General features: G+C 58.8%; 1 protein-coding gene across 7 annotated transcripts; it reads left to right on the top strand.

Annotated features, from left to right (window-relative positions):
- Positions 1–263: 263 nt before the first annotated feature.
- Positions 264–25,812, top strand: WIZ (WIZ zinc finger). 7 transcript variants are annotated; one of them, XM_030880300.2, is made up of 13 exons: positions 264–419; positions 1,856–2,119; positions 7,121–7,193; positions 8,804–10,935; positions 12,077–12,400; positions 16,665–16,835; positions 17,774–18,277; positions 19,332–19,730; positions 20,313–20,864; positions 21,961–22,488; positions 22,685–23,104; positions 23,399–23,594; positions 24,645–25,812. In XM_030880300.2, the coding sequence occupies exons 2-13, from the start codon at positions 1,915–1,917 to the stop codon at positions 24,802–24,804; spliced, it is 5,664 nt and encodes a 1,887-aa protein (XP_030736160.1). In that variant the 5' UTR covers positions 264–419; positions 1,856–1,914; the 3' UTR covers positions 24,805–25,812. The 7 variants fall into 7 exon arrangements, with proteins under 7 accessions (XP_030736160.1, XP_030736162.1, XP_030736163.1 ...); XM_030880302.2 differs by lacking the exon at positions 16,665–16,835; XM_030880303.2 differs by lacking the exons at positions 16,665–16,835; positions 19,332–19,730.
- The last annotated feature ends 1,661 nt before the right edge of the window (positions 25,813–27,473 follow it).

Raw genomic sequence — 27,473 nt, 5'->3', positions numbered from 1 at the left:
ATTGAGGGCAGGAGGACAAGAATGTTGTCATGGTAACAGAGCCTCTCCCTGGACTCTCAGGCCGCGCGGGCCCTTTAAGGGCCACCCGACTGGCCACTCCCAACATGGCGGCGCGGCTGCTAGCTGCCCCCCCACCGAGGTGGATTAGGCGGGGGTCGGGGGGAGGGAGTGCCCCCGGACCTCCCCATCATGGCGGCGCGGCGGGGCTGTCGCACTGAGGTCACGACGGCGCGCCGGGGGGGCGGGGCGGCGGGGGGAGCGATTTAAAGGGACAATGTCCCCCGAGCGGTGGAGGCGGCGGCGGCTGCGGAGGCCGCGACACCGGCACCGGGAGCGGCGAGGACCGTAGCGGCAGCGACGGCCGCACCAAAGAAGGGAGCTCCGAGCCCCGGCGCCCAGCCGGCGGCGCCGCTTCCCCGGTGAGGCCCGGCCCGGCCTGGGGAGCCCGCGGGCGGGGCGGAGCCGGCACGGGGAGGGGGAGGCCCGGGCCGGGCAGGGCCAGGCGGGACCCCCCGGGGCGGGGGGCGGGGGCGGGGCCTGCAGGGGCGGGGCCTTGTCGGGGGCGGGGCCGCACAGGTTGTGGGGAGGAGCGGGGGTCTTGGGGCAGGTGTCCCCCCTACCTCGGCGCGTCCCGCGGGGTCTCCCGCCCCGAGGTGCACGGGCGGAGGGCGCATCTCCCGGACCCTGGCGCCCCGAGGGGTGCGCTGGCGTGGCGCCGCCACCACCCCTGCGACCCCCGGGGGTGTCCAGGAGGGAGCCCTCCTCCCCACGCTGCCAAAGTGCTCCGAAGTTGCGGTCCCGCCCGTTCCCCGCGGGCAGTGCCCACCCGGTGGGCACCCGCAAGTGCTTCCTTGGGGCCTGGGCAGGGACCCCGCACCACAACGGCCAGTCCACGGACGGGCCCCCTGGGAGCCTCCAGGCCCCCGAGGGCAGCGCCTGCAGCCAGGCCTGGAGCCCCGGCCCCGCCCCGGTTGCCTGGGCTCGGCCTCCCACCATCTCCCTGGGGAGGGCGCCTCATTCCTGCCCTTCACTTTCCGCCGTTACCTTGAAGGTATTTATAGGTGGAGAAGACAGCCCCCACCCCCACAGCCTCCCCAGGGTCCTCATTTCTGGACCAGGAGCCCCATCCTTCCCTTTTGCCCTCAGACTAAAGAGATCTTGGGAGGGTGGGATGAAGGAACCCAGGCTGGGTATGCATGAGGGGTAATGTTGGGGTAAAGCGAGGGGGTTTAATGCTGGGGTCACTTGAGGCTGAGTGTGAGGGTGAAGGGGTTAATGCTGGAGAATCCTAAGGTTGTGTGTGGAAGGAGGATTGGAGTGTGGGAAAAGTGCAGGGGTAACTGATACAGGCAACAGAAGCAAGAAAAGTGCAGGGGTAATGATGGGGGGGGACTTGAGACAGTGTATAGGATCAGAGTGTAGAAGTGGCCGGGATTCGGGATTCGAGCTGAGGCATGCGCACAGGATATGCACGTGCATGGAAGTGAGGGCACAATTGGGGAAAGTGCAGCAGTGTATGAATGAAGGGAGCCATCTAGAAGTGATAGGATTAATGCTGCAAGAAAACAAGGTGGCTGAGTGTGCATGTTGTAAAATGGGGTAAACTGAGGCAGTGCAGGATCTGTGTAAAGAGAGGAGTCATGGATGGGGAGACTGAGGCATGCTGAGGTTAGGGACCTTTGGGATACAATGTGTGAGGATAGGGCCTCAGTACCATGTACTTGCTCACCTGTGCTGGGAGGTAAACTGAGGCACTGAGCTGCAAGGGTGAGGACTAGGGCTTCAAGGAAGGAGAAACTGAGGTAGACTGCGTGCCTTTCCTACCTCCCCTAAGCACCTGTCTCTCTGCCCCCAGACCTACAATGCCTCACTGAGCCAGGCGGGCAGCTGAGTGGAGCCAAGCAGAGAGCATCTATGGATGGGCCCCCGGCAGGCGGCCTGGCCGCCCCGGATCGTCCTCGAGGCCCCGAGAGACTGCCTGGCCCAGCGCCGAGGGAGGACATCGAAGGTGGGGCTGAGGTTGCTGAGGGGGAAGGTTGCATCTTCCGGTCCACCCATTACTTGCCTGTCACCAAGGAAGGCCCTCGAGACATTCTGGATGGCAGAGGTGGCATTTCTGGTAAGAGGGTGGGCCCTGTGGCCCTGGAGGAGCATCCAGCCAGGTCCCCGAGGCTCCGGGAGGGCCAAGTCACCCAGCCCGGCAGGGGCGGAGTTGGAATTCTGATTCTGCCTGGGTTCAGAGCCTCTGCATTATGCTTAGTTTCCCATTTTACAGTTGTGAAAACAGAGGTCCTGGGAGCTAATGACCTGACCAAGGCCCCCCAGTGGGTGACAAGGAGCTGGGACTTGACTCAGGTCTGCCTGGCTTCCTTCTCTGAGCGTACTAATTGGGTCCAGGTGCCCAGCTTAGCACCCCTAACTCCCCTCCCTGAGCCCACTTGTTCCCTATGGGCATACCCCATTCCCATCAGTCTATCCCAGTTCCCTCTTGCTGCACTGTCTTGGTGAGTCCTGCTCCTGAGCCATTGGTCCCAAACAGCTTATGCCCTCTAGTGGTTAGGGAGAGACTGGGTAGTCAGGGATGACAGCCACCCCTTTATGCCTCGGTTTCCCAGCAAAAGGGAATCTCACACTGTCCCCACCTCAAGATTTGTTATTCCTTCATTGAATACTCAGCAACTACTATGTGCCAGGCTCTGTTCTAGGTGCTGGAGATACAGCTGTAAACAAAAGTGGCAAAAGTTTCTGCCCTCAGGGACCTGCCATTCTAGTAGGGGAGACAGACAACAAGCAACTATAAAAATAACATACGGGCAGGTAGTGACAGGTGCTGTGAAGGTATTAAACAGAGTGCCAGGATCATGCCTGGGGAACCTGGGAAAGCCTCCCTGAAGGGGTAGAATTTGAGTGGAGCATGGAATGAATGGTGGGAAGGGCAAGCCAGGGAGAGGGAACAGCAGGTGCAAAGGCCCTGTGGTGAGGAGGAGCCTGGCATGTTCAAGGGCCAGGCAGGAGCCTGGTGTAGGTGAAGAGTGGTGAGTGCAGTACAGGCTGATGTACTACATGCCTCCCTTCATCTCCTTGGCCTGCTCTAAAGGCCTTGGTTTCCAGGAATCTCCAAGCACTCTGTCAGGGGTTTCCTACACACCAAGCCCTTTATGTGATCATCTCATGTCATTCTCAAAAAAACCCTTTGGGGTAGCCTCGGTTATTATTATCCCATGTTAGAGATGGAGAAACTCAGACCCCATCTGAGGTGTCAAGTAAGTTGCCCAAGGGCCCACAGCTAGGCAGTAACCTGACAGCCCTCGTCCTTAACCACCACCCTGTGTCAGGGCATCCTTGACCTGCCCCAGTTCACCTTGGCAATGCTCATGACACTCAGATATTTACAGAGCACCTCTTAAGGGTCACTGGTGCACAGCGACCAAGTGTACACACCATCCCCGCCCCCACTGGACCCTGCCATCTGGGGTCAGACAGACAGAGCAGCCACCAGGTGCTAGGACACAGTCACTGAGGTTGCAATGGGCGAAGCCCAAGCTGGGGGACACCCAGGAGTCCTGGATGAGGAACATTGAGTCAGACAAAGAGGCAGGAGACATCTAAGCAGGGGGCTCCACACATGCAATGGCGTGGATGTGACTGGTGGCACCTGAAGGGGATGAGGGGGTGAGACCCCTGCTCAGAGAACCTTAGCAATCCCCTCCTCCAAACCATTAGTAACTCAGGCCCAAAGAGAGGCAGGACCGTGTCCCAGGTCATGCGGCTGGCCAAGACAGGCCCAGGACTTTGACTTTGTGGGAGCCCTGCGGAACAGGCTCTGGGTCCTGGGGCCCTCTCTGAGTCTGGTTCTGAGAAACTGGGCGCTCTGCTGTACCTGGCAGAGGTCCCAGGTCTGGAGAGAAGAAGGTAGGTAGGTGGGTAGGTATGTCCTCACTCCCCCTGGGGAATCATCCAGGGTCCAGTGCATGTGCCTGGGGAGGAGGGGAATGTGGCTGCTGAGGGGGGTGAGGTCCACCCTTACTGGTGTCCCTGAGCACATGGGTCATGGGGCAAGGGTGGCTTGACTTGGAGTAGGGTCGCGGCCTGGAAGCTGGAGGAGGGCCTGGGCGTCGGACACAGTGTCTCCCCCCGCTGCCCTCTCAGCCCGTTCCACCCCGCCTTCCCTGAAGCAGGCACCTGCCCTAGGAGTCTTGTGATGCCTATAAATAGGAACAGCCTCTGGGGCTGCTGTTCCATGCAGAAGCCTGGGCCCTCCCTCATGCCCACCTAGTCCTTGGAGCCCCTCAAGAGCACCCCTGGAGTGGCTACCTCCAAACTCCACCTAGACACGGATGAATCCCCTGCCTTCTCTGTCCTCCGTTATGGCTGTTGGCCTGGAGCTCCTACAGCCTCCCTGCAGCCCCTCACCCACAGTCTGGCCTCTCTGGTTGGCCTCCTGGGTGCACCCAAAGCTTGTGGGGCTGAGATGGTCCGCATGGATTGCTGAAGAGTCTGGCGCATGCCTGGCATTGGGACCAGGGGGCTAGGGGATGAACAACGCGTCATTTCTGCCCTCGTGGGGCCCCAGGCTGAGGAGGAAATCAGAGCATGGAGTGAGTGGGCCTGAGGCTCCCGGTCAAGCCTCCAGCTTCCAACCTGGGACATGTCTCAGCCAGCCCTGAACCCCGCCCCGGGCACACCCATCTCCCTTCCTTCCCTCCACCGCCGACTCTCTGGATCGAGCATTTACTCTGTGATCTTCCTTGGCATCGGTCACTGGCCCTTCGAGACTGGGGCCGTAGCTGTTCCCATTATATTGAGGAGGAAACAGGCTTGGAGCGGGAAAGGCATGCCCTTCAGGTTCCCTCTTGGGCTGGAACTGGATCTGTCTGACTCCAATGTCTAGATTCTTGGCCACTCTGCCAAGCTGCCTGGCTTGGGGTTCAAGCTGCTCACGGACACGCTCTTCATTTTCAGTCTCTCATTTTCAAAGCCCCTCGGGGACCCCAAATGGCAGGAGCCAATGAGGGCCCCTCGGCATGGCCACTGCCGGGGGCTGCATCCAAGGTGCCTTGTCTGGACCCCCACCGGCTGTGGAGGCCTCTGGATGAGCCCCCAGCCCCCAAGTGTCTCGGACACGGGGCCCTGCTGGGTCTGCTTCCTCCAAAGTTGCTGCCACTAAAAATAGGAGCTTCACTGGAGCCGCTCAAACAAAGAGGCCAATACGGCCCCCTGGCTCGTGGAATTCTTAGACAACGGCAATCGCAGAATCATCGAATCTGGGACACTCGGAATCTCAGGAGCTTGGGGTCCCAGAATCTCAGAATCAGGACACCCGGACCCTCAGACTTGCACCTCTAGCCTGTGCTGGGGCTCGTTGCCTGTGAAATGGTTGCCCTCTCCTGAGAACTCATGTCTGTGATTCTTGTGTTCTCAAGAGACCCATTTCTTGGGGTCTCACTCCCTTAGCTGGTCCAGGCCTTGATTTCCCAATCCTCCCACCCTCTGCAACGCTCCACCCGCTCCATCCTCCCACCCTGACAGCAGCCCTTTCATCCGAGCACACTCCGACCTGGCCCTGCTCCCCATCAGTCTACCCCAGAGCTTCTCAAATGGAGGCGATTCTGCCCCAAGGGACACTTTGGCAATGTCTGAGGACATTTTTGGTTGTCATGACTGCAGGGCCAAGGGTCAGGGCGGGGGGTGGCTACTGGCATCTGGGGGTGAGGCCAGGGATGCTACTGAACATCCTACAATACACAGTGTGCCCCCCACCACAGAGAATGATTTGGCCCCAAATGTGAGTAGCACCAAGGTTGAGAAACTGTTCTAGATGATGCAAATTTCTGTATCCCCATCACCACCTTCACCTTCCAGAGGCCACATGACAGTCACAACCCTTCTCTCAGACTCAGCAGAAAGACCCCTGGCAGTATCACAACTTGCTGACCCCTACCCTCTACCCTCAACAGCTCTTAATTTTTTGGCCTCTGACAGTCAGCTCTCAATTTCCCGGGCAAATTGGACAGTAGGGGATTTGAAAAAGTACAAACCCCGGCACTAGCCCTCTTTCTGGACCATCCTCAAATTGAAGCTAATCCAGCAATCGCATCTGTTGGGCTCTGGATGGGGCACAAGTTCCCCCAGTGTGTTAACCTTGGCCCACGCAATTGGCCTGTGCCCCGATTGGCATGCTCGCCTGCGGCAGGCGGGTGCGGCAGGCAGAGGAGGCACAGGCCAGGATTCCTGTGGTCGCTCCAGGCATTGGCTCCACAGGCGGATAATGGAGAGTTGGCTCTATCTGTGTGAGGGTTCCTAGGAGGGCATGTGATTCTACCATGTAGGCCTGGAAGGGGTTCTGGGAGGCAGGAGGCAGGGACGGGCCCTCTGCAGCTCAGACTAGAGGGCTCCTCATTCTTCATCTGGCGAGTATTGGTTGAGCACCTGCCGTGTGCCGGGCACTGAGGTGCTGCAGTGAATGAGGCCCTGGGGTGGGGGTGGGGCAGCTTATGTGCTAGCAGGGGACACAGGCAATTTCAGAGAGTGCTAAGAAAAAAAAAAAAAAAACAGGTAATGAGAGAGAAAATCGTAGGGGCTCAGTTTAGCAGGTGGCCAGGGAAGGGCTCTCCAGGCAGAGGGAATAGCTGGTGCAAAGGCCCTGAGGTCAGAAAGAGTTAGGTGGGTTTGAGGCTTCACGAGGAGTCTGGGCAGAGTGAGTGAGGGGTAAGGAGGAGAGGGAGGTGAGGCTGGAAAGACCTGCAGAGGTCCGACCTCACGGGGCCTTGTAGGTGGTGGTCGGGAATCTGGCTTTTATTGTAGGTATGATGAGAAGCCAGGTGAGATTTTACCAGGGTGTGACTTAAACAAAAATCACCCTGGCTGCCAGATGGGGGCAAAGAGAGAAGGGTTGAAGGCAGCAAGCCCTGGTGGTCCCCTAGGAAAGCAAAGGGGACTCCTCCAAAGAAACCCCTTTCAAGGCTCAGGAGTACAGAGGCCAAAGGCCTCTCAGGGGAGAGGAGTGGGGAGCCAGTCGGGCCCTTCCGAGGTGCCCGGCAGGGCTTCCAGAGCTGGGGTGCTGTGAAGGGCCCCAGCCAGGGGGACCCCAGCCCCTCAGGGTCTCCCCTCTCTGTTGCAGACGGGCAGCCCCATCCTGGCCTCAGCGAAGCCCTCCCCCGTGCCACCTCCGCCACCCATCGGATCAGCAGCTGGTGAGTGCCACGCTGGCCCTGACCTCAGGGAGGGCAGGGGGGCAAGCAGGACATGCCTAGGCCTGAGAGAAGCCCCCAAGAGTGAGAAGGGGATAGGAGGGAATCTGGAGGCCAGGCAGGAGGAGGTGGCTCCCTGCAGGCAAGCCCCTGGGCATTTGTAGGGGGTGGAGGGAGGATTGGGATTAACACAGACAGTCAACTCTCATTATCCCTGCCAAGAGCAGGGCCAGTGGGCCAGGAGCCTGGAGGTTGGACCCTTGGAGTCCTGTCTCTGCCAGGTGATCCTTAGAATAATGTTCGGCTTCTCTGAGTCTCAGTTTCCTCATCGGTAAATGGAGTCCCTAAGATACATCTCACAACCTCACCTCGAGGACCCAAGGGACGTTGGGTAGGAGCAGGAATTGACAGCAATGCTGATGGCAGCAGCCTTTTATTAAATGGCTTGGGGGTGCTAATATGTAATAACATCCATATTGGGATTAATAATAGCTCTCAGTTATTTAGCGCTTGCTGCGTACTAGGCCCTCAGCGCAGGTTTACCCCACTGAGTCTTTGCCATAACCCTGGGGGGAATGGTCCCATTAACATTGCATGTCACTGATGGGGCTTAGAGAGGTAACCCTGTGATTTCCGCTCAGCCTCTCAGTGGAACCTGTTTCCGCATCTGTTCCGTGGGTGTGATCCACAGCCCCTTGTGGAGGCAAGATCTTGAAAATGAGGGGGATTGATCAGGAACAGTCATAATAAGAACCCACAGTGGTCATGGGCTTACTGGGAATCAGGCAGCAGGCCAAGTGAAGCGTTTCCCAGCCTTGAGTTGTGTCATCCTCACGCTACACTTCATGGGGTCAAGGTCCCCATTTGAATAAGCACCTGCAGTGTGTTAGGTTTTCTTTGATTATGGGTATGAGAAGGCTCCCTTAGTCATTGCATAAGGGCACAGAAGCTCCTGGTTCTTGGGACTCATCCCCATTTTTAGGATTGGAAAACTGAGGCTCAGTGAGGTTGCCTTACCTCCCCTCTCCTCCAAAGGAGGTCAGGGTCACTGGGGCCACAGGCTGAGCAGGGACTTTGCACCTCTCCTGACTCTGCCCTTCTAGGAGGGGAGATGCAGGGAGGAAGCTAAATTTGCTTGAGTTGTTTATGCTGCAGAGTTTCACCAAATTTGCTGGAAAGATGAGGCTAAACAAACTAGATCACCCCGATTTGGGGAGGACCAAGACAAAAAAGCAGCCTGAAGCATAGGTCGGAGCCTTGGACCCTCCCAGGGGACAGATGAGAGTTGACTGTGCCACCAGACTTGGGGACACTACTTGTGATCCCCGCTGTGGTCTCTGCACACTCCCCCCACCACCACATGCAGCGGGGCTGGGCTACATACACAGGTGTTCCCTGGGAGCTAAATCCAGCGTTTGACCCAACGGCCCTGGAAGGGTCCACATGTACTCCCTCTACCTCCCGACCCACACCCCAACACGCAAGCCCCTCTGAGGCAGCCCTCAGGCTGGGTCTCTGGAGCCTGTCTCAGACTGCCTGGGACCCCCTCCCCTGCCCAAGGAAGGGAAACTGAGGCCCACAGCTAACCTGTCCCCATTGGCACTTCCTTGCAGCTGCTGGGATGGAGGCAGCCTGGACTTCCAGCCGGGCTCCCCACCACCCCATCCCCTGGGCCACTTCCCTGGCCCCCCCGATGGCCGGGGGCCCTGGGAGCACCCCATGGTTCAGGAGGCCGGGGAGGGCATCCCATCTGAGCGGAGGTTCGAGGACTCGGTCATTATAAGAACCGTGAAGCCCCACGCTGAGCTCGAGGGCTCTAGAAGGTTCTTGTACCATCAGGGTGAATCAAAGCTCTTGGAGAAGGTCCCCCGGGGCCGCCCCAGGTTCGACTGGCTCCAAGACCCAGAAGAACAGGCCCCACTCCAGGATGCAGCGCTGCACCTGGACCTGCCGCCCCAGCTGCCACCCCTCACCTCCTTCCGGACGGTGCTCGTGCCGGTAGAAGATACCACTAAGACGTTGAATGTGCCAGTGGTGGGCACCGGAGAACACCTGGCAGACCTGGAGGGCCTGGCCCAGCCGTCCGAGTGGAGCCTGCCCAGGTCGGCCTCAGAGGTGGCCACACAGACCTGGACGGTGAACTCAGAGGCATCTGTGGAGCGGCTGCAGCCACTGCTCGCCCCCGTCCGGACGAGGCCCTATCTGTGTGAACTGCTGGAGGAAGTGGCCGAGGGGGTGGCCAGCCCAGACGAGGATGAGGACGACGAGCCAGCCGTGTTCCCGTGCATCGAGTGCAGCATCTACTTCAAGCAGAAGGAGCACCTTCTGGAGCACATGAGCCAGCACCGCCGAGCCCCGGGCCAAGAGCCCCCCGCCGAGTTGGCCCCCCTGGCCTGTGGCGAGTGTGGCTGGGCCTTCGCTGACCCTGGCGCCCTTGAGCAGCACCGGCAGCTGCACCAGGCCTCCCGGGAGAAGATTATCGAGGAGATCCAGAAGCTGAAGCAGGTCCCAGGTGACGAGGGCCGGGAGGCACGGCTGCAGTGCCCCAAGTGCGTCTTTGGCACCAATTCCTCCAAGGCCTTTGTGCAGCATGCCAAGCTGCACATGCGTGAGCCACAAGGCCAGGCTGCAAAGGAGCCCTTCGGGGGTGGCAGCAGGGCTGGCAGCCCAAGCCCCGATGCCACCTCCCTCACCTATCAACCCTACGGAGATTCCTTGGGCCTCAGTGCCTGCGTTTTCTGTGGCTTCCCCGCGCCCAGCGAGAGCCTGCTCAGGGAGCACGTGAGGCTTGTGCATGCCAACTGGGAGGAGGATGGTGAGGCTTTTGAGGAGGACCCTGCCAGCCGGCCCGGCACCAGCCAGGATGCTTATGCCCGATTCTCTGATGCCACTGACTACTTTGGCAAAGCTGAGCCGCTCTTGGCCCCCATGTGGCAGGGGAACCCTGCTGGATACGACCCCAGCCTGTCCTTTGGCCCTGGCTGCCAGCAGCTGGGCATGAGGGATTGCCCACTGTTAAAGCCACTCCCACATGGCTCGAGCCAGAGGCCTCAGGGAAGGCCAGCCTTTCCCTCGTCACTAGCATCTGCCCCCTACTCCTTACAGGCCAGTAGAAGCAAGAGTGCTGTCCACCCACAGGGGCTCTCAGCCCAACTGGGGGACCAGAGGCACCCTTGGAGCGAAGAGGACGAGGAGGAGGACATACTGCTGGCCTCGGAAATGGACTTTTCCCCCGAAAATGGGGTCTTTGCATCGTCAGCCACCCCCGGCCTCATCCCGCAGTCAGCCCTGGAGCTCAAGCGGACATTCCGAGAAGCCCTGCAGACAGCTGAAGCCTCAGGGGCACAGCAGCAGCAACTCTGTGGGATGGTGCCGGTCGTTCTGGTGGCGAAGCTCGGGCCGCAAGTCATGGCTGCGGCAGCCAGGGCCCCCCCGAGGCTGCAGCCTGAGGAGCTGGGGCTGGGGGGTGGCCACCCCCTGGACTTCCTGCTCCTGGACACACCACTGGGTGGCCCTCTGGGGCTGGACACATTCCTGGATGGGGACCCAGCAGAGGCACTGAAGCATGAGGAGCGGAAATGCCCCTACTGCCCAGATCGCTTCCACAATGGCATCGGCTTGGCCAACCACGTTCGGGGCCACCTGAACCGCGTGGGCGTCAGCTACAACGTGCGGCATTTCATCTCCGCCGAGGAGGTGAAGGCTATCGAGCGCAGGTTCTCCTTCCAGAAGAAGAAGAAAAAAGGTAGGGCAGCTTCACTCCGGCACCCACCTCCCTCCAACACCTGGGAGATGCACAGCTGGGCAGCTGAGTTCTGAACCAACCAACCCTCACTCTAAATCCTCCCGTAGTGCCAAGCAGGGTGAAGTCAGGGCCTCCCCTCTCAGAAGACCTGGGAGCTGAGGCAAAGGTCACCACATTGGAGGAGGTGCGGGGACACCCCAATGCCCTGGCCCTTCCAACAGCTGGAAGAAGGAGTATGGGCAGGGAAGTCAGCCCCAGGCACGGAATTTCATTGATTCCTTCATTCAACAAATATTTATTGAGTTAGGTCCCCTCTGTTCTGGGCACTTGGGAACACAACAGTGAACGGAACAGCAGTCCCTGCCCTCCTGGAGTGCACAGCCCAGTAACAGGAGTGGTGGGACCCTGGCTGACTTTAGAACCCCTTGGGCTGCCTGTGGTGTATGCAGATTCCCAGGCACCAAGGTTCTGATTTCGGGGGTCTGTCTCCAACACCAGTGCCCTGGGTGGTTCTGATGCTGGCAGACATGGAGCCTACGTGGGGAGGTGCTGGTATGGTGTTTGAGAGTGTGTGTGTATGGGCACTGTGGGGAAGGGGCAGGGGACAGACAGCCACAAAACCAGGCAGTTACAATGTTAAGTGACCAGGGCTGTGATGGGGGAAGCTCGGGGAACCAGGAGTTTGGGGAAGCCAAGAGAAGCTCCCTGACTCTGCCTGGGGGATCCAAGCAGACTCCCAGAGGAAGGTGTCCCATCCATTTGTCCATTTCTTCATTCAGCAAAGATGTAATTTATAACACTGGGGTGTATAGATATGAGCTCTAGACGAAAGAGGGTATTAATCAAATACCCAAACTCACCCAAATGATTGCAAATCCACCCTGGAGAAGTATTTCTGAAGGTGGGGTCCCTGATGCTTTGAGCTATGCAAGGGGAGAAAATGGAAGGTCAAGAAGAGAAGACTTCTTGGAGTGAGCTATACAGGCAGGAGCATGAACAGCAAAGGACGAGGGAGGCATCCAGGGTGAGGAACGGCACTGTGTGATCCGCTGAGGATGAGCAGCCCCGGGAATGGGGAAAGCTGGGGCTGTCCCCACCCCCACCCCCAGCCAGGCAGTCCATGTCCTCTCTCTCTCTGCAGTGGCTAACTTCGACCCAAGCACCTTCAGCCTGATGCGCTGTGACTTCTGCGGGGCCGGCTTTGACACTCGTGCCGGCCTCTCCAGCCACGCCCGGGCCCACCTGCGTGACTTTGGTATCACCAACTGGGAGCTCACTGTCTCACCCATCAACATCCTGCAAGAGCTGCTGGCCACCTCAGCTGCTGAGCGGCCCCCCAGCCCCCTGTGTCGTGAACCTGGGGTGCCGCCTAGTGGCTTCCTGACCTCCCGCCGGCCCCGCTTACCTCTTACAGTGCCCTTCCCACCCACCTGGGCTGAGGACCCTGGGCCAGCCTACGGAGATGGTAAGGGGAGAAGGGGCAGGTAGGGCCAGAGCCCTGACCCTTCCCAGGGGCCCGGAGGGATGGAGGAGTGGGAGGGGGCAGCCACTCTGCTTTCCTGGAAGTGTTTCAAGTCACTTTACAAAGTAGGTCAACAACTGTCCTGCCACTTAGGGGTCATTGCTGTTTTACTCAGGGGCTGGGCCAGGGCTCCTTCTAGATCCAGTTCCTGCCTGCCCTGCCTGACAGTGATTTTAACATAGGCTTATTGAGCTCTTTACTAGGAGCCAGATCCTGTCCTAAGCACTTCACAAATGTGGACTCATTTACATCCTCACAACAATCCTTCTTTTTTTTTTTTTTTCTCACAACAATCCTTTAAAGGCAGGTGTTATTATCCCCATTTTACAGATTTGGAAACTGAGGCCCAGAGAGTTCAATTAACATGCCTGAGGTCATACAGCTGAAAGCATGTGGAGCTGGGATTTGAAAGCCCAGGAAGCGTAGGCTCCAGAATCCTTTCTGTTAATGATATCTTTTATCTAGCACGGCACTGTCTGGTGGAACTTTCTGAGATGATGGAAATCTCTCTAGACAACGGTACTGTTCTACAGGGTCACCAGTGGCCACATATGGCTTCTGAGCACTTGAAATGCAGCTAGCACAAGGTTAATGGTGATCCAGTTGGACAGTGCGGATCAGGAGTCTACATTCTAGATTTTCAATGGTGCCTACTGTGTCCAGCAGCATTGATAACCCCTCCCGTAAATGAGTTCTTGCTGTGTATCAGGGTTTCATCTCACACCTGAAAACAATTCTGTGGAGCTGAGGATTGTTGTGTTCCTGTTTTATGGATGAGGAAACTGGGGGTCCTCTGCTTTGCCACAGCCACAAAGCAGCAGAGCTAGACTTATGCACACCATGTTCGGTGGTTTCTCCAGTGTAGGATGGCTTGGGAAATCCAGAAGTAATATTTTGGTGAAGGAGCCTGGGGCTGGACACCGTGGAGGCAGTGGAAAGGTGAAGGACCCAGCCTTACAAAGCCTGACTTTGTGGGAGACTTTATTGAACCTCAAAGCAGAAAACTCAGCAGTGAAGAGACGGTGGGCTCTGAGGAATGGAGAAGGTGCCTGAACAAGGGAATTGTCCAGGGGCTGCCTGGGGCTGAGGCTTTCATCTCTGTTTCTCCTACCTGGAGTTTCCAGGGTCCTACCTAGTTCTGTACTCTGGGCTTTGCTGGACCCATCCACAAGCCTCCTTACCAGTGAAGGGCACTTGAGGGTCTGCAAAGGGAAGAGGGGGGCTATCAAAGCCCCCTCTCCTCTTTGGAGAAGGAGGAGATTTGATGGTGGATAGTGGACAGAGAGAGGATAGTTGTTGGTTGAGGTCACACTTCGGGGAGAGGCAGAGTGGGGATGTGACCTCAGGCTTCTTGCCTTTGTGAAGGCTATCCCCTAGGCATTCAGCTCACATACCTGGCTAGGTTTGTGGTGTTTCAGTGGTGGCTAGGAGGTGCAGCTTGCTCTGAAGATGGCTGGGGAGCACAGGAAGCAGTCTGTAGTCTCCAGCACTGCCCCCTTCTTTCTCTGTCACTCCAGCAGAGGCCTGAATGTCAAGCTTACGCCCTTTACCCGGCACCTGGGCCAGGCACCCCAAGAATGGCAGCCTGCATCCAGCAGCCAGGTTCAGCTCTGGCTAAGCTGTTTCCACCAGAAGACCAATGTACCAGCCCCTAGTTAGTGCTGAGGGAACTGGCCAAGTCAGTAAGACGTAGGAGTCAGCCTGGTACTGCACTGGCCCTGTACATGGGGGGAAGCTATGATCAGTCTTTCAGTGAACACGCTGGGGGTGAGGGCATTAAGGAGTGGTTGAGAAGATCCCGGAAACCTTGCCTGAGGAAAGATGTCCAGGATTAGGGCTCGGTCTGGGCACCGACCCTGCAAAGTGGCTATCCTTAGAAGCCTCTCCCATGCCTCCCTAAGCTGGCGGTAGGGAGCCGTGGCCAGTTTGGGGGCGGGGCAACGGTCAGATGCTGGCTCCACCCAGCTGTCAAATAACAGCTGGGGGCAATCCGTTTAGTTTTAGGGAGGGAGAAGGGGGTTGTGCTTGAAATGTGGTGCCGTTCTTGTGGGGAGTTCCGCAGGATTGCCGGACAGCGCCGTCGGGGGACAGTTGGACACCAGGATGGTGTCGGGGGGATCCTCCTAGTTGGGGATCAGGTGTCTTCCAGGATTCCCGAGCCAGAGGGGAGACGTGCAAGGAAGGGAATGGAACAGGGTCCCGGGGCAGGTCCTAGCTCCGCCCGTCGGGCTCTAGGAGCCTGGATGCTGTTCAGGCGGATGCGTGTGGCCGGAGGATTCCTATAGTAGTTTTAGGGATGTCCGGGGTGGGGAAAGAGTGTCCCGGTCCGCCGAGACCTGGGCTGGGGCAGCAGTTGGCAGCCGCTCGTAGCAATGCGTGCGTGTGTCCGCAAGCTCCCCTCCAGCCTGGCGGGGACAAGGGTTTCGTTCGCTGTGCTCGACGCTCGGCCGGCCGCCCTGGGCGCGCCCCTAGGGACGGGGCGGAGCGGAGCGGACTCCGCGGCGGCGGCGCTCGGCGCTCGGCTGCTCCCGCCTGGGGCGGCCGCTCCGCGTGCGCCGGAGCCAAGATGGCCGCCTCCACCGCCCAGTGCCGAGTGACAAAAGCGGAGAGCAAGGCGGCGGCGGGGCCGCGCGCGGGGGGCGCCCGGGAGCGCGCGCCCGCAGGGGCGCCCCCGCTGGGCCCCCAGAGCCCGGGCCCCGCGGCTCTCCCCGCGCCGCCGCCGCCGCCGCCGCCGCCCCCACCCCCGCCGCCGCCGCTGCCGCCGCGGGACGGGCCCAAGGCCGAGCCGGAGCCGGGGCCCGGGCCCGCGCCCGCGCCGGGTAAGAGCCCGCGCCGGGGAGGGTGCGGGGAGGGCAGAGTTGGCGCCCCGCTCGCCCCCTGCCGCCGCCGCCGCCGCCGCCGCCGCCCCGACGCCCGCCATCCAGTCTCCGGGACTTCCCCTCCCCCCAGGCTCTCCAGTCGCGGGGACCCCGGGCCTCCCGTCGCGGCTCGCAGGGTCCTGGGCTTCAGAAACACTCTCTGCCGTCACTTCGCGGAACCCTCACCCCATCTGACAGATGCCCCCTGAACCCTTTGGAGCCTCTGGATCGTCTCTTAACACAGTCCCTGTACCTCCCGCGCGGAAACCCACTCCAAGTCACTTCAGCCTTGACAAGGGCCCTGCCCCATCTGACAGACGCGCCCACTCCACCCGGAGGCTTTGACAAAGTCCTCGGCGTCCCGTGCCCCGGTGCATCCCCCGACCACCTACGTCTCCTTGCCTCTGTAGGAGTCAAACTGAGTCAGGGACCTGCCTGCCTGCCCTCCTATTAACAACACTGAGCACCTTCAGGGTCCCGTCTGACACACAGTTCCTTCATTCTCAGCGCTCTCTCCATGCTCTGAATCCTAAGCCCGGGACTCAGGAGGCTTCTCAAGTCCCTTTTTCTGCAAAATTAGACCCTGAAAACTCACCTTTGACTATCTGTCCTCCTATACGCCTCACCCGGAGAAGCTTCCTGGCCTGATGGATGCCTCAGAGGCTTCCTATAAAGTTCTGTGATTCCTATTCTCTCTGTCCCCAGTAAGGTCCCCTGCTGGTCCAGGATCCTAGTTCTTACCTTACCCCACCTAGGGCTTAGCTTGTGATAAGACCACCCCAGGATCCCCAGTTGTCTCTGCAACCCCAGCCCCAGCTGTCTTGTCTGGTGGAGATTCCCCACAAGTTCCCTGGAGCCTTCTTCATGTCCTGAGCTCCCTGCCTCTGCATTGCCTCTCTGGCCTCTGACCCTGGCCTTGTCTTACTGAATTCCCCTTCTGACTGCCACCTACCCGCCCCCAAGACTGATAGATGCTTCCCTCCACAGAGAGGAGCCCAGAGAGATCTCTCTGCCCAGAGAGATATTTTCTCTGAGATCTGCTAAGGTGGGAGTCTTGGCTCAGACTAGCACTGCGTCCCCTGACCTGTCCGTGTTCTGGTAGGTGGAAGCCATTCCTAGTCTCTGCTGTCAGTTGGCAGCCTTGACATCCCTGCGTCATATTGGTGCTCGGGGTTATGGACGGAGCCTCAGCTTTCATGGGGTGAGCTGCATTCCAAAGTGAGAGCAGGCACCAAAGATGAGGAAGAAGGCTCCCACCACCACCACCAATGTACCCCTGGCCCTCAGTCCTTACAGGGGTAGACAGCCCACACCTTGCCTGGGCTGAGCCTGTCTTCCCAACCTCACAGGCTTGGGTTCTGAGGAAAACGCAATGGTGGCCATGGACTTGGGCTCCCCCCTGCTCCCCAAGAAGAGCCTGCCTGTCCCTGGGCCCCTGGAGCAGGTGGCCAATCGGCTGAGCAGCAAAGTGGCTGCAGAGGTTCCTCATGGCAGTAAGCAGGAGCTGCCAGACCTTAAGGGTGAGTGGCGCAGGAGGCAAGGGTGCCGGCCAGGCTGGTCACACTCACAGGGAGCTCTTGGGCCTGGTAGTTAATGTGGGGCCCGGGAGTTAATGTGGGGCCCCAGGTTGGCCACAGCTTTCTCTCTGGCCTCTCATGGCACCAAGGAGACACCCAGCTATCTTCTCTCTTGAGCTTTTGCTGTCACAGGCATGCATGGCCTTGAGCCCTGGTCAAGGGAGGGGCATCCGGAGAAGCAGTGGGCATGTTCATCCAGAGCTCACACCCAGACCCAGTTCATTTGCTGACTTTGATTGCTGATAGCTATGTGATCTTCTGCATGAAACTGCCTTGTTTGTCCATTGATTCTCAGGTCATTATTGAGTAATGACAGGCACTGTGCTGGACCCTAGGGATGTGAGAGATGCAAAACAGACCTGGCTCTTGTCCTTGGGAGTCACTGAAGTTGGGGAGCAGGGAGGCAGAGAAGCAGATAGGCAGCGGTAAGGGCTCTGCAGAAGAGGGTGCAGGCAGGGCACCACAGAGACCACGGCTGAGGCCTCCAGCCTAGCGTTTGGGGCATGAATTAAGCTGCAGATGGTGGCTAGGCCTTAGCTTTCGTCTGGCAGGTCAGCATCTGTGTGAAAACCTGCTGCCAGGGCACCCTGGTACGTTAGAGATCCGAAAGGCGTTCCACTGGCTGAACCACAGAAGCGCTCAGCTCCTGCTGTGTGCCTTTGGGCACAACTCTTCCCCTCTCTGAGACTCAGTTTCCTTATTTGCAAACTGAACAGGCTAATTCCTGCCTCATTAGGGTCATTTTAAGGGTGGGAGGTGTTGACAGAAGCAAAACACTTGCAAGAGCCTGGGTGAGTGGGGCCCCAAGGGGAGGAGAAGTGGGAGAACAGAGATTGTGCAGCCTCACAGCTAGCTCTCCTGGCCTCCATCTCACCTTCCAGCCCAGAGCCTGACCACCTGCGAGGTCTGTGGTGCCTGCTTTGAGACACGCAAGGGCCTGTCCAGCCACGCGCGCTCCCACCTGCGGCAGCTTGGGGTGGCTGAGTCGGAGAGCAGCGGTGCCCCCATCGACCTCCTCTACGAGCTCGTGAAGCAGAAGGGCCTGCCCGACACACCCCTTGGGCTGCCCCCGGGCCTGACTAAGAAGTCCAGCTCGCCGAAGGAAATGGTTGCTGGAGCCCCACGACCCGGCCTGCTCGCCCTGGCCAAGCCCCTCGATGCCCCTGCTGTCAACAAGGCCATCAAGTCACCTCCCGGCTTCTCGGCCAAGGGCCTGGCCCACCCGCCCAGCTCCCCACTGCTCAAGAAGGCATCACTGGCCCTGGCGGGCTCCCCTACCCCCAAGAATCCTGAGGACAAGAGCCCCCAGCTGTCCCTGAGCCCCCGGCCGGCCTCCCCAAAGGCACAGTGGCCCCAGTCTGAGGACGAGGGGCCCCTGAACCTCAGTGAGTGCGGGTCCTGGGAGCCGAGGGAGGTCCTGGCGCTGGGAGGGGCAGGGCCTCAGGTTGGGCTGCAGGGCTTAGGGTGGGGGCAATGGGGACTGCAGCGCCTGTGTCCTGAGTCGACTGGGCCAGAGTGTGTTAATCAAGGTGCTGCGTCTCCTGTTGGGCCAGCCATGCTGCATATTATCTGTCTCCCATTTCACTTCGATTTTCTAACCCCTGGAAGCCTGGCTGTGGCTACTGAGTCTGCCAGGGTCATCCTCACCACTTAGGGGCAGCTTTTGGCTTTCTCTGGGCCTGAGGGTTGGGGCAGTGAAGGTAACCAGGGCTCCCGTGGGGCACCTTGGGTCCTGCAGGTAGACAAGTGGTCCACCTGACAGGAGGTCCCATGGTTGGCCCTGCCTTCACATCCTCCTGCTCCTGGTGTCCTTTGCAGAGGTACCTCTGTGCCCAGGGATGGAGCTGTACCTCCTGGGCTGCCTGTGAGCATGGCAAAGAAACTCCCAGGCGTGAGCAGGTTTAACAAGGGCATCCCTTAGGAAGTTAGGCCTTCCCACACATTTGTGGTCATGAGAGTCTGGGGGTGAGCCTAGGGTCTGGCACCCTGCCCAACAGGGCACCCCAGTTGCACCTCACATTCCGATGAAGCTGCTTCCACTGTCTGCTGTGCTTCCAGGAGCAGCGTTCTGAGCAGGTGTGCCCTTGGCTGTATGATGCCCAGCAGCCTGTGGGCCCCTGCTTTGGACCCGCCCCACACCTTGCACAGCTCCATAGCTGAGGTCCCTGGGAAGAAGGCTTGGAAACATCAGACTGTGCCATTGGAATTTGGCCACTGCCTCTGTACTGCACATCCTTACGCTCTCTACACTCACCTTGATGCCAGAGGGCTAGGCACAGAACAGGACTTTCTGCTTCCCAAAACCTCTTAAATCTGTGGCACGAGTCTTGGACCTCCAGCAGCCTGGGCAGCCGAGAATCACACCAGGCCCTCCCGCCTCAGTCCCCCAGGGCCGGCCAAGGTGGCGGCCGTGAACCCCCCTGTGTTTTGTCTCCGCAGCTTTAGATAGTGACGGGGGCAGAGAGCTGGACTGCCAGCTGTGCGGTGCCTGGTTTGAGACCCGCAAGGGCCTGTCCAGCCACGCCCGCGCCCACCTGCGCCACCTGGGCGTCAGCGACCCGGACGCCAAGGGATCCCCCATAGACGTGCTCCACGGGCTCATCAGGAGGGACGGCGTCCAGATCCGCCTCCCACCCGGGCGTGGCACCCTGGCCCTGCTGGGGCGGCCTCCTCCCGCCTCTGCGGCCCTCTCCTTGCTCCCCCCCCCACCGCCGGCCACGAAGGCCAAGCTGAAGGCCGAGGGTATGGCCAGCCCCTGGGGGAAGCAGGACCTCTCAGCCGCCGCAGCCGCTGGCATTTTCTGGGCCTCTGATGTGGAGCCGTCTCCTCTCAACCTCTGTAGGTTCTCGCTTCAGCCGCCCCCTCCTCCCTGCGGGCCCTGGAGCCCCTCCCAGGGTGGGGGTCACAGCCCCATCCCTACTCCCTCCCTGCTGGGGCAGGGAGTGGACAGGGGCCCTTAGCAGTGGACCGGTTCTGCCCAGAGATCTTGTCGGCAGTCGGCTGCTAGGCCTTCTCTCTTGGCCTTTGACCTCCATGACTGAGACTTTCCTTGAGAATGAAGGCCAAGGGTGGGGTGCTGCCTTTTGGTGTGGAAGGTGCCCATGGTTGCCCCTGGTCTGGATGGCAGGGCTACCAACCACTTCCTGCCCCCATCCTCGTTAGGACCCGCAGAGCCGTCGAGTCTTGGTTCTGTCCTTTTCTGCCAGGACCAAGGGCCCATGCGCTCTCTAGAGCCTCCCTGTGCTCCTGCCGGGTGTCTGGCCCCCCCGCCCTGCTCCTCAGTTCCCTCACTTGCACTTGCCCTCCACCACCACCCCAGCCCCTGGACGTGCTGCTGTCCACGCCCAGCCGACCAGGAGACCCACAGGTGACTGTGCTAACAGTGCCCACGGTGCTAACTGCCCCTTTCTCCTGCTGCAGCTTCAGGCCCAGAGCCGGCACGTGACATCCGCTGCGAGTTCTGTGGCGAGTTCTTCGAGAACCGAAAGGGCCTGTCGAGCCATGCACGCTCGCACCTGCGGCAGATGGGCGTGACCGAGTGGTACGTCAACGGCTCACCCATCGACACGCTGCGGGAGATCCTCAAGAGACGGACCCAGTCCCGGCCTGGTGGACACCCCAACCCGTCAGGGCCTAGCCCAAAAGCCCTGGCCAAGGTGGTGGGCAGCGGAGGTCCTGGCAGCTCACTGGAAGCCCGCAGCCCCGCGGACCTTCATCTCTCACCCCTGGCCAAGAAGTTGCCACCGCCACCAGGCAGCCCCCTGGGCCACTCACCGACTGCCTCTTCTCCTCCCACGGCCCGGAAGATGTTCCCAGGCCTCTCCTCACCCTCCCTGCCCAAGAAGCTGAAGCCTGAACAAATGCGGGTGGAGATCAAGCGGGAGATGCTGCCGGGGGCCCTTCATGGGGAGCCGCACCCATCCGAGGGTCCCTGGGTGGCACCTCGGGAAGACATGACCCCCTTGAACCTGTGTAAGTGTGACCCTGGGGCAGGACAGGGAGAACAGTCTTCCCCCACACTTCCCTCGGGGATACCCAGAACACCCAGGGTTGCAATGGAAGGGAAGTACGCAGGTCCAAAGGACAAGGGGCTAGCTGTGTGTTCCTGCTATGCAGACCCCCAACTGAGCTGCTTCTTGATTATTCTTCATTCCTGTGAGGGCGGCAGAATTGTGTCATTAGGCAATGGCAAAAAGATTTTATCTCTGTACCATCTTTAATCCATTGGTAGTGGCTACCATCCAGATTCCTAGGGATCAATTGGTGATGTCTGCCATGGGCAAGAGTATATGAGTATTGGAAATGGGTGTCTTTCTCATATTCCTGGTCACTAAGTGCTTGACATTTGGAGTTCAAGTTAAGGTCTCGGCTGCTCCAGAGTCTAGCAGTATATGACCTTGGGCAGTTGCCTCTTTTGGAAGATGGAGATCAGCATGGTCCCAACTCTGTAACAGGGTTTTTTTAAGTGGTGTAAAGCACTTAGCTTTAACGCTTAAAGCTCTGTATGCAGTAGCTGTAACATCCCTATTATAACAAGCAAGTGCACTTCCCTCTCAAACTGTCACTTAGCTGCTGTGTGCCGAGCAGGTGAGGATGGCCCAGGCCTCTGCCTTAGTGCTCACATGCATTTCACGTCTGCTTTATACCACGTGCTTTGAATTGCTCCCGCTTTAGGGTCCCACCGCCCCAGTAACACAGGGAGGTGGTTTCCATCTCCATTTTGCAGAGGAGGAAACTGAGACTCAGGGCAAGTGGCTTGCCCAGCATCGCACAGGGGGTCACAGCCAAGCTTGCGTCTGAGCCCAGGATCCAGGGAGTGCTTGTTCCTTGATACTTCACAATGTCATAGGGAGTCATCATGAAGGCAGCTAGAATTTGAGGTTACAGAACAAGCAGAAGGGCTGGATGATGTACACAAGGGCCTCTGGAGGCAGATGAAGGAGCGGGTCATTCAGGTCTGGGGCTGCATGGATGGGACAGCAGGGCACTTAACACTGACCTTGAGCTTGGAGGCTTCCTGCCAACAGCCACCACCTCCTTCTCCTCCCCCTGCCCCGACCCCCTGCAGCGTCCCGGGCAGAGCCAGTACGTGACATCCGCTGTGAGTTCTGTGGCGAGTTCTTCGAGAACCGAAAGGGCCTGTCGAGCCATGCACGCTCGCACCTGCGGCAGATGGGTGTGACCGAGTGGTCTGTCAACGGCTCACCCATCGACACGCTGCGGGAGATCCTCAAGAAGAAATCCAAACCATGCCTCATCAAGAAGGAGCCGCCGGCCGGAGACCTGGCCCCTGCCTTGGCTGAGGACGGGCCCCTCACGGTGGCCCCTGGGCCCATGCAGGCCCCTTTGCCGCTGGCGCCAATGGCTGGCCGGCCAGGCAAACCAGGAGCTGGGCCAGCCCAGGTTCCCCGCGAGCTCAGCCTGGCACCCATCACTGGTGCCAAGCCTTCAGCCACCAGCTACCTGGGCTCAGTGGCAGCCAAGCGGCCCCTGCAGGAGGACCGCCTCCTCCCAGCAGAGGTTAAGGCCAAGACCTACATCCAGACTGAACTGCCCTTCAAGGCAAAGACCCTCCATGAGAAGACCTCCCACTCCTGTAAGCAGTGGTTGGCAGGGTCCTGGGAGGGCATCTGCCAGGGCCTGTAGGGCTGGGCAATGCCGTGCACACACTTATCCCCAGTGGGGGTCAAGGCCCCAGTGGGAGGCGGGACTGGCTCCCGACCTGGGCAGCGCCTTCTGGGTACCCTTGCTCCCTTTGGGCTGGGGCTCAGCAGCACCCCCTCTGCCTGCAGCCACTGAGGCCTGCTGCGAGCTGTGTGGCCTTTACTTCGAAAACCGCAAGGCTCTGGCCAGTCATGCACGGGCGCACCTGCGGCAGTTCGGCGTGACCGAGTGGTGTGTGAACGGCTCACCCATCGAGACACTGAGTGAGTGGATCAAGCACCGGCCCCAGAAGGTGGGCGCCTACCGCAGCTACATCCAGGGCGGCCGTCCCTTCACCAAGAAGTTTCGCAGTGCCGGCCATGGCCGCGATGGCGACAAGCGGCCGCCCCTGGGGCTGGCACCCGGGGGCCTGGCCGTGGTGGGCCGCAGTGCCGGGTGTGAGCCAGGGCTCGAGGCTGGCCGGGCAGCTGACAGTGGTGAGCGGCCTCTGGCAGCCAGCCCGCCAGGCACTATGAAGGCTGAGGAGCACCAACGGCAGAACATCAACAGTGAGTGCTGGTGGAGGAGGGTCATGTGCTGCCACCTGCTGGGGTTCCCCTGGATGCCCCCTGGGTTCTCTGCTGTGCATCTGCCCTTAAGTCGCTTTCCCAGTTTGCCCTCCCGTTCAGTCATCCATCCTTCATCCCACCTGTCCCGAGGTCCAGGAGGTGTCCAGTCATCTGTTGTCCTGACTTAAAATTCCCCACAGCATTTGCCCCTTGCTCGCTGAAGGCAGGAACTTCCTCAGGGGACTTGCCCTCTGGCTCATCTCCTGTCCCTCTCCCCACCTTTCCCCGCCTCAGAATTTGAGCGCCGACAAGCCCGCCCTCCAGATTCCTCTGCGGCCCGGGGTGGTGAGGAGGCCAATGACCTGCACCAGAAGCTGGAGGAGGTGCGGCAGCCTCCGCCCCGGGTCCGGCCAGTCCCCTCCCTGGTGCCCCGGCCCCCCCAGACATCACTCGTCAAGTTCGTTGGCAACATCTACACCCTCAAGTGCAGGTATGCAGCCCGCAGGGGAGGGAGGGAGAGAGACTACCCGCCCAGGGCTTGGCCCTCCAGAGCCTCTGAACAGGACTTGGGCTGGTGGAGGCAGGAGATGTAGCCTCAAGGACTGCCCTGGGCTGTGGCTGGACCCAGGTTAAGGGCTCCTCACAGACAGCAGCACCACAGAGCATCAGGCTGAGACCTTGAGCTTTATAGTCAACAAGACCTGAGTTCAGTTGCCAGCTCTGACCCCAGCTTAGTGACCGTGAGCAAGGATTTCCTGCTGCGTGCCTCAATATTCCCACCTATAAAACGGGGTTGATAACAGACCTACCTAATAGATTTGTTATGAGGATTAAAAGAGTTGAGTATAAAGCATTCGAACTGTGCCTGGCGCATGGTAAGCACTTGGCAAGTATTTGCCGGATTAAGAAAAAAATAGGTCTCAGTTCATTCTTACCAAAGTCCATGTGTACATCAGAGGCCAGGAAACAGAGTCTGAGATGTGATGTGCCTGCCTCAGGCCACACAGGCCAAGTCAGAGGTAGGATTGGAACCTAAGTCTCGGAGCCATGAGCTTGGGTTCTGGGCCCCTATGCTGTGAGGCCTCCCTTGGGGCCGAGAGGATGAGGAGCTAGTGAGTTGGATGGGTAGGAGTTAGTGCCCAACCCCCTTTCCCTGGCTCCCATCATTCTCTCCTGGGGCCTGGTGGGGTCGGATCTGCTTCTCTATGTCCTCTCCCATTTCAGAGCACATGCTTCAGTCAGCTGGCAAAGGTGCTTGGGAAGCTGGATGGCCCATACCCAGTCCCTGAGCCAGCAGACTGCCCTGAGCATAGAGACAGGGGTCTCCAGGGGACCCTACCGTGACCCCATGATGGGTAGAGGTAGCTGTACATGGGAGAACATCTAGCTTCTGGGTCCCCCTTCTGTCAAATCCTGGGCTTACTTTGTTGACTCTGAGTAGCAGTAGGTGTGCCTGATGCTCAGGGTGTGGCCAGGGCTATGCTTCCACCTCTCCTCACTGCAGTGGCCACTTCTCCTTCTCTCTGTTCCCCCCCTACAGGTTCTGTGAAGTGGAATTCCAGGGGCCCCTCTCCATCCAGGAGGAGTGGGTGCGGCACTTACAGCGGCACATCCTGGAGATGAATTTCTCCAAAGCGGACCCTCCGCCCGAGGAGCCCCAGGCCCCACAGGCACAGACAGCGGCAGCAGAGGCGCCCTAACACAAAAGCATTCCAGATCCCCTCTCGTGCCACCTCTATCTCCTCTTCCTCCGCAGTCTCCTCCTCCCTCTCCTCCCTCTTTCTTTTCCGTTTCCAAAGGAGCAAGCCAAAACCTCAAACCGGCACCTTTCAGGAGCCGGGCACACTACATCCGGGGCACTGGAAGCCAGCTAGCCATGCTTCCCCCAGCCTGAGGACTCTGGGGCCACACACAGGGCATCTTCCTTCAGCCCACACCCACCTGCCCACCCAGTTCAGCAGGGGCAGCTGCCAGGTCTCTGGTGGCAGCCATTCTGTTCACAAGGGAGGAAGGCCAGCGTTCTCCCACGTCTAACAGCCAGGCAGCCTATGTTTGCCATCCGTGGCCACTTGCAAAGACCCCAAGGACCCCTGTCCTGGTTCCCTCTTGCCCCTATGAATATCCTCTCACACACACACGCACGCACGCACGCACTCAACGTACCTCGTGAGACCCGGGAATCTGCCCCAGCCCTCCAGTTCCCGGGTCGAACGACAACCACATCATGCCACGGTGCTTGCTCAGGGGAAGCCACACTCCCTCTGTGGCCCGCTGCTGGGGCCTGGGAGCCCCCCCCACTGAGCCCACAATGCCACGGAAATCCTTGTTGGCCACCCCCACAAGAGGGGCCTTCCCAGCTGGGAAGAGCTCAGAGCTGACAGCTGCCTCCTGCCATGTCAAGGCCCCCAGAGCCTTGGGGGCTCCAGGGCCTGGGAGGGGGTGGGGGTGGGACTCTCCTTCCCCACCCTCACTCCCCTCCCTCTTTTCACTGTTGCTTTCTATGTATAGCTCCCTAGACCTTTCCACTTTTTTAAAACCGCATTTTGTGTAGAGAATAAGGAACGTGGATCTTTTTATTTTGCAGTCCTGGGCCAGCTAGAAACCGGGAGCTGATTGACCTTTTAACTTTTTTCAGTGGCCACATTTTGGTTATCGATGTACCTAGAAGTATGTAAATTAGATTAAATTTCTCTTCTGGAAACACCCCAGGGCAGGCAGCCAGCGTGTGTTTTTCTGTCGAGTGGACAGGCTGGCATTGTCTGTCTGGCAGCCAGGGCTGGGATCGAGCCACCTCCGCCAAAAGCCCCTGGAAGCCCTGGGTTTTCCTGTTGGCCACCAAGCCCACCAGACCTTTCTGGGGATGAGCCCAAGTTCCCAGCTGTTGGCGCTCGATGGCATGGCTGGTGTGGATGCTCTGGCCAGCTGGTGAAGCGGCTCCTGTGAGCTGAGGAGAGGAACCAGGACTCTGGGCAGCTGGTCTGGGAAGGGAGCCAGGATTGAGAAGTGATTGAGGCCTGAAGGGCTCTCTGAGGGCAGGAGCTGTCCAGTGAGGGTGTGGGGGACTCGTTGGGGGAGGGTGAAGTGCACAGCTGCTGGGACTGGCCTGCCTTCAAGACATGTGACTTGTCTGGAGACACATACACCCTGAACCTGACTAACATGAGGGGAAAAAGAGAGCTGCTGGCTCCTTTTCGTTGTTATTTATTTTCTCGTTCTGCAAATGTTTATTGAACATTTCTGAGATTTTAAGAGATTTTGTTGGCTGCTCCTTCTTGTTTATTGCATGTGGTTTCTCAGCTCATCATTTTCACTTAAACAGCCAAGGGCTAGAAAGTAGAAATGACCTCATGGGGCAGAGGCCTCCTCCACCCCCAACCCTACTATCCTGGGTCCCCCACCATGCCCCTGGCTGGGAAGGAGGGGCTAACAAGCTGTGATAGTATGCCCTCAAGAGTAGTCTTGGCCTGCACACTTGGCTTTTCTTTTCGTGTGAAATCAGGACACACATCTTGCCTGGTGGAAGAAGGCCTCTATTACTTAACGTCTAACCAACGCTGTGGGTGGGCATGTGTGAGACTTTGAAAGCCGGTAGGGCATCTCCTGATGAGAGCACCTCCTCTTTCAACTTTTTATAAATTAGTTTAAAAAACCCAGTAAGTTTTTAAAAGTGATGTAAGCTGGATGAAAAAAAAAGTTCAAACTATGCAAGAGCTAACAAAGTAATGTGGGAGGCCCTTCCCCACCCACAGTTGTGCCGTGATAGCTATGTCAGTCCTTGAAAGGGTTGAATACAATTGCCACAAAGGGATCTTTTCCTGACACTTGTGAGCACACCCCTTCTCGTAAGCAGTTTTACTGCCTCTCTAATGAAGTTGGCAAATGAGGGTAAAATATGGCTTTGGTACATGCTGTGAGGGAAGCTATGGGATCCAGGAGAGATGTCCTGGGGCCCTGCCTTAGTTTGGAGGGCAGGCAGGCATCCTTGAGGGTGACGCTGAAATTAGCCCCACAACTGGAGTGCACATTAATCAGAGATTTATGTACTTCATATATGGAGTTTATCAGTGCATCGTGAACCTTGTCCCATGTGGCAGCAAATTCTGCATGAGGCCCATTTTTGGAGGAGTTGTTAAAACATTTTATCATGGAGAATTCTAACCACGCAAAAGTGGAATAGTAAAATGAACCGTCATCTACTCATCAGTTATAAACTCATGACCAATGTCTTCAGCTATAAGCCCTCCATGCCCTCCTCTTTCCTCCATCTGAATTACGGTGAAGCACATCCTGGTCATCAGATCAATTAATATATTAATGTTTCAGCATATTTCTCTGAAGGATATGGACTTTATTTTTTACTTTTTATTTA

The sequence above is a fragment of the Globicephala melas genome, chromosome 3 (genome assembly GCF_963455315.2).
Source record: "Globicephala melas chromosome 3, mGloMel1.2, whole genome shotgun sequence".
In the NCBI taxonomy this organism is placed as follows: domain Eukaryota; kingdom Metazoa; phylum Chordata; class Mammalia; order Artiodactyla; family Delphinidae; genus Globicephala; species Globicephala melas.
Note: the sequence above shows the minus strand (reverse complement) of the source record. Positions and strands in the feature narration are given on the sequence as shown.